Source organism: Morone saxatilis, unplaced genomic scaffold (assembly GCF_004916995.1).
Source record: "Morone saxatilis isolate NCDOM2014 unplaced genomic scaffold, NCSU_SB_2.0 Contig5, whole genome shotgun sequence".
NCBI classification, from domain to species: domain Eukaryota; kingdom Metazoa; phylum Chordata; class Actinopteri; family Moronidae; genus Morone; species Morone saxatilis.
Window position 1 is genome coordinate 20,722,336 of NW_023340095.1, and position 6,172 is coordinate 20,728,507.

The following is a 6,172-nucleotide window of genomic DNA, read 5'->3' on the forward strand; positions in this document are numbered from 1 at the left end:
GGAGGAGGAGGAGGAGGTGGCAGAAAACAGAACCAGGTTATTCTCCTTCACATCACAAAGGTCTGAGCGAGACAATACTCCAGGTTAATGAGATGAGATAGAGCAAACAGAAATGAGTTTCAGCCACTGCCTAATTTGTTTTGCCTGCAACTGTGTAGGACCTGTGATTGCATGCTGGTCATCATATTATACCGTCAACGTCCATTTTGGTTATTTACTGCATGTCCCTCACTCACCCGCTCATAGACAGGCCCAATTGATAATATCACACTGATGATGATATTTCATAATTCCCCTCAGGCAGTGGGAGAGCAGAAAGTGGAATTTGATTCTACATGACTTAAATGATGCTATCTTTATGGCCAATAAATCCGGTTAGAGCAGTGTAAAAGATAGGCTTTTAATTCTGACATTACCTCATGAGATGACATGACCCTCTTTACTCACTGACTAGTGTAACAGAGCTCTGAATTACATTACTGGAGACATGCAAACCTTCATAGCAAAGTGTTTTCTTGTTCAGTATTATTCAGTATTTTTTTATTGTCAACAAATCCCTACGCTGTTTGTGTAATGCCCTTTTGTTTCTACTAATGATGTAAATCTTTAAAAACTGGTGATATTTTTTAAAATTTTTACACAAGGTGCAGTAATGTCTGTAATGGGTACTCTAGTCAGCAGACAAGTGTTACCAATAAGGCATTTGCTGGGGATCACTTTCAGCCTCGGATTAATACATTTGGTGCTCTAATAACGCAACAGGATGGTGTATGTGGGATTTACTCAAAATAAGCTATGTTCAATGTTTATGGTAATTATGAAACACCCAGTGCAACAGTACGGCTCATTGATGTGTTTTTAATTGTTATTGGGCAACAATCAAGTTCTGTGGCACAGAGAAATTAAGTTGCTGTATATCTTATAGGCTTTTGACTGCACATACATTACTTGTCAGCAGCATTGACTGTTCACAGATTATCGCTGTCTTTACCCTTTACAAAAATAAGACGTGATGATATTTATATTGCTTTTAGCGAACTGTGCGCCAGCGGTTTTCAAAACCCAAACTGTGCTCAGTTGTATTAGTTTAATTCAATCTGTGTCGCACCTGACTTATCTTGCCAATCAGTGAGCAGGCTCTTTATCAATTGGACTCAGGGGCCGTCAGAGTTAGTATTAGCAAATAAGCTACTTATGGTGTTTCTGCCTAGAGGATCCGATTGGAATTGATACACAGGAGTAGCCTGTGATCCTCTCCGCAAAGAGATGAAGGCTGGACTGGGTGCAGGCTAAGGATTTCATCCCTCTCTGGTACCAGGGGTGGTTGAAGGGTTGTGGATAAGAGCCAGTCAATGGCAGATGGGAGATGCAGATTTTAGGGGTGTAGCTGTGGGCAGGGGAAACCAGACATCTCTGTCTTGTGGTAAGCGCTTGGCCCTCTGACTAGTCAGCCTTTTCCAGTGCAACCAGCTCATTGTTGTAAACAGAAATATGAGAGCTTTAGATGTTTTTCTCAGAAAAGACTTCATTGTGCTATCCCAGTTACCCATACCTTGCTCTAAACTCTCTCACATGGATCAGGATTCCAAAGGTAGGATTTCAGAATGTAGCTGATGTCCTGTGAACATGGAGGTAATGTGTTGAGGCTGTGAATGACAGCTTGTGAAATCCCAGGAGACATTGATATCATCTAAAAATGTCACCCGGGAACATACTGAGTGGAGAAGTTCTCATTATCCGTCCAAAGGATGATTTCCCACATCCCCTGGCCCTCGGCATACTGACAGAACTTCACAACTTAGCTGAACTAATCAGCCATTTCCAACACTTCTTTTATTCTGCCGCTAAGTTCATTGTCAAGTTCAGGCCTCTTTTCTTGAGCATCCTGTCCGTGAGCAACAAAACAAAAGTAATTAGTGTCTGTCTTTGCTACAGGCTTGTGGAGCTTCATCTAATCTTTCACAAGCATACATGTGCAGACCCAGAGGAGCGGAGAGGAGTTAATGAACTATGGGGGTTTATAAAGGGCTACAAAGAGAAACCACAGTGCTCAAGAGAGTTTGGGAATGGCCCGATGGCTTGTCTTCCGCAATATAACACAATGCGCATCTCAAGTCCGCCTGCTTAGCTGGTGAGACAAATTGAATCAACTGTGCTTGTGTAATGACAAGTACAACTGATGCACTCAGAAACAAGTGGGAGAAGGAAATGATCTAGCCTTTCTCTGAAACAATGCATGTCTCCGGTAATAGATTATGACACAAGTCACAGAGGAAACAGACACTTAGAAATTGCTTAGCTGCTCATTGTGTTTATGAAGGATGCCTCTTGTTTCTGAAGCAGCTGTCTTTGCTCACTTCTGTAATTTTGTCGGCTCTTTGTCCTGGTGTATTTCAGGATCCGTATCTTGAATATGTTGTACTTTGCCTCACTGTTTTTTTAATAAATTGATATTCCCCTTTCTCCCCCCTTCCCTCCACCCAACCTCAGGTTTGCAGACTCTATTCGGGGGATGTTGAAGCTGATCCTGGTGCTGATGCTGGCAGGAGCCTCACTGTCCTCTACCTGGTTCACATTAACTTGTCTGAGCAGATACACTCACCTCCCCTCTACTGCAGGTAGGTCCACAGCAGCATCACTGTAAAGGTGACATTGCATACATACAGTGCAGCTGGGAGATTCAAGCCACAACTAAAATGAATTCAGTCAATTCAGTTTTTTTTTTTATAACAGTCATTTTGATGGATTCCTTGAGGCAGAGAATGAATTATGTCAGCAGACCTTTCCCTGGTGCAGCAGCTTCACTACTTGCTTGTGTAGTATTTTTGCCTTCAGTCTGGTTCTCAGCAAACAAAACACATGATCAGCTGGATCGAGGTCATGTGACTATCTCTGATGCTCAAGAACATTTCACAGTTTGGGCCTAAAAACTCCACATTTGCCTGGCCTGATCTGGTCTACATTGTCCTAAAATTATATTTAATAAAGAAATTATTAAGTATATAAATTATACATACTTAATAACTAATAATTATAAATAATATATATTATATAAATTACTTTATACTATGTATAAAAGGTGTCATACACCATTCAGCCAGTATGGGTGTACACCCTCAAACACCCTGAAAGCTTAAAGTCAACCATGTAGTTACTGTAGTTACACTCAAGTGTTGGAGTACTGGGCCAAAAATAATGAAAAAACATGTCTCACTTTCCAAACACTTACTTTGGTAGATATTCAGCAGAACCAATCCATTTGTAGACGTCAGTGATAAACCCATTAGGGACATTGAACTGGACTTAGCTGCCTTTTCCTAAGCCAAACCAATAAGCATACCAGCATGCGGTTCAAAGCCACTGATTCTAGCCATCATCATCCATCATCATTCTCCAGGCCCTGGCACTACTCTCTCCCTGTCTCACTTCCTCTTATCCCAGACACTGGCAGTCTGCAGCAGCTAGGCTCCAACCTTGTTCACCACCTGGCATATAATACAAGAGGGTGGTGTTATACTGCAACAAAAACTGCCAAAACAGCTCATCATCCCATCGTGGGATGGTCAGTAGCACACACCCAGATCTGAGTAATCTGCAGTTGCTGTGAACAAATGATCAGTAGGGATGTAACAATGCAGGATACTGGGTGCACGGTATGATCTTCTGATGATCTTCTGATTGCAGACAAATCATCATTGAAAAAATATATATTTTCACGTATATTCTCTTTATCAAATGATAGAATTTTTTATTTTATTTCTGAGGAATAGTATAAATTGAAAAGCAATGCATATATATAGTCAAACAAGCAAAGTCAAAAGTAGATAACACCCTCTGCTGTTTAGAAAAGGGTGTCATGATTCTTTCTTCATCTCACCAATTAGAATCTTTGCATATTTGTATCACAATTTATCTGTCTCACGATATATCTTTAAATTCAAGTGTCTAGTCTTTTGAAGAAAAAAAAAGGAAATATCTAAATCATTTGCGTAGAAGTTATCAGCTGTTTTACTGTGGTCTAAAGTTCTTGACATCCTTGTGGATTCAGTTGGTACTTCACATTATCCTGTCAAAGAATACTCTGCAGGTGAGTGGATGAACCATCTATCATGGGCGAACATTAACCAATCAGATCAACAAACTATCTAACATAGTCAAACTCTTACCAAAGCCAGTCAGCAGAAGAGTGAAAACATCTTTTTTGAAACATGCGTTTCCTTGCTTGCCTTTAGTTGCTGTACCTTCTGAGGCAACACAGGATACGTCAGATAATGAGAAAAGAAGTCAGTGTACAACCCCAATATAGTTTCTAGAAAAAAAAAAAACATTGTCTTCTCTTCAGGCCAAGTGACATCCCATGTTCCTCTTTTGCTGTGCTCGTCACATGTGTCCTTCCATCAAGGGATCTACTACTGGCTTCTGGGAATTGGCGCCAGATAGCCTAATTCAATAACGTGTGGGGGGAAAAGTGCAGTGGTTGAATCGGTCCTAAGTGTTTGATATCAGTGCTTCATTAGGGTTGAATAAAGACGAGCAGGGAGAAGGCTGTCTTTGATGGCTGGGCAAGTGGCTCATGGGTTCCCCGTCACAGGCAGGCAGGCAGGCAGGCACGCTAGGGCCCTCAGAGGCACTGTGATTAAAGGGACGTGCAGGCTAATGGGGAGCTCATTTGGACCAATCTGCTGTGATGAGCGAGATGGAGGGTGCCGTGATGCTCCAGAGGTGATGGCTTAATCTCTCCGCACATCCACTCTAATACACATTCACACATTTTACTTTAGGTCCCAGCCAAAGGACTGCAGCTGAGACTACACCCTGAGCTGGCCAAACATATTGAACGCTTTCTGATTGCTCTACAGACATGAACACACACACACACAGGTGACAATGAAATGCTGTATGTTGAATCAGTAAGTCTATATTACACACACTTCTGCAAAGAATGACCTCTGCAAGATTCATTGTGGGAAATAGAATGAGCTAGTCAACGCATCATGATATTCAATTAAAAAATTCACTCTAGAATTGTTTTTTTATTTTATTTTTTTATTCAACCAAAACGCACCCAAATTAAACCAGCAGTGGACAGTGTCGACAGTTACATTCTCCTCATGGCTGAGGAGCAAATGAGACGAGCTGTTTACTATGTTGGCATCTGCACATTTTGGCAAAAGAGTCAGCAATTGGATTTTAATATGCTGTAGAATCTGTGAAATGAGTTGCATCCTAATGCCAAGTGTGCAAATAAACTAAAAACAGCAAAGTGTTACAAAAGAAATTCAAATTGAATTTCTGTCACAGTGCCATCAAAACTTTCCCGTGATACACTGGGAGGAATGTCCCTGCCTATAGAGTGTTATAACTAGAGCAGAGTTTTAAACCTCAATACTTTCTTGATACTGACCCAAATGCATCCATAGTTCAGAATGACATCGGAGGTGACATGGAATGCTTGGCCAGATTTGTAATTTTGAAACATGGATGTGATTATAAGCAAAGGGAATAGGCCAGAAACACAGTTCATAGGACAACTCTGACAAATTGGACACTGCAGACCAGGTGGAGGCCATGGTGGAGTTGGGGGTGATGTTTTGGTTGAAAAGTGGCCATTTTCCACCCTTACACCTACAGTATTTTGGTTTTGTCTCCAGTAAATTGCCACCTCAAGGGATGGCATTCTAATTGAAATGTTGTTTCAGGATGAGGATTCATCATAAATCTTAGTGTTGCTGAGAACAAATTGCACAGCAGGAGGCTGTGGAAGGCGGCATAAATCACCACTGCTGTTCCATAAACTTAACCATTATGCCATCTTTTTTAAATAGTAGCTCTGATGGGATGTGATACCCTACTACATCAGTTTTTTTCAATTTAAGTGTAACTTATTGTTGTTCTGCTGTTTATTTTGTCATTTTGCAGCCATCCTGTACACGTCCTGCATCCTGGTGGGCATATTCATTAACAGCAGTGTGCCAATATTCTTCGAGCTCTTCATCGAGACGGTGTATCCGGTCCCTGAAGGCATCACTTGTGGAGTAGTCACTTTCCTGGGGAACCTGGTCACCGGCCTGCTCCTCTTCTTCCTCACCTTTTACTGTACAGGTAAGACATGACTACTGCATGTATACACTAGAAGGGTGTTTTCACATTCTTCTGCTGAAAGTGGAAAGTT

General features: G+C 41.3%; 1 protein-coding gene across 1 annotated transcript in view; it reads left to right on the forward strand.

The window, feature by feature from the left end:
* slc49a4 (solute carrier family 49 member 4) overlaps positions 1-6,172 on the forward strand; it is a gene marked incomplete in the record, with an annotated part of 43,182 nt that overhangs the window by 26,077 nt on the left and 10,933 nt on the right. Inside the window, 2 exon segments of the mRNA XM_035676868.1 lie at positions 2,491-2,618; positions 5,920-6,102. Coding sequence (XP_035532761.1) covers positions 2,491-2,618; positions 5,920-6,102 — 311 coding nt within the window.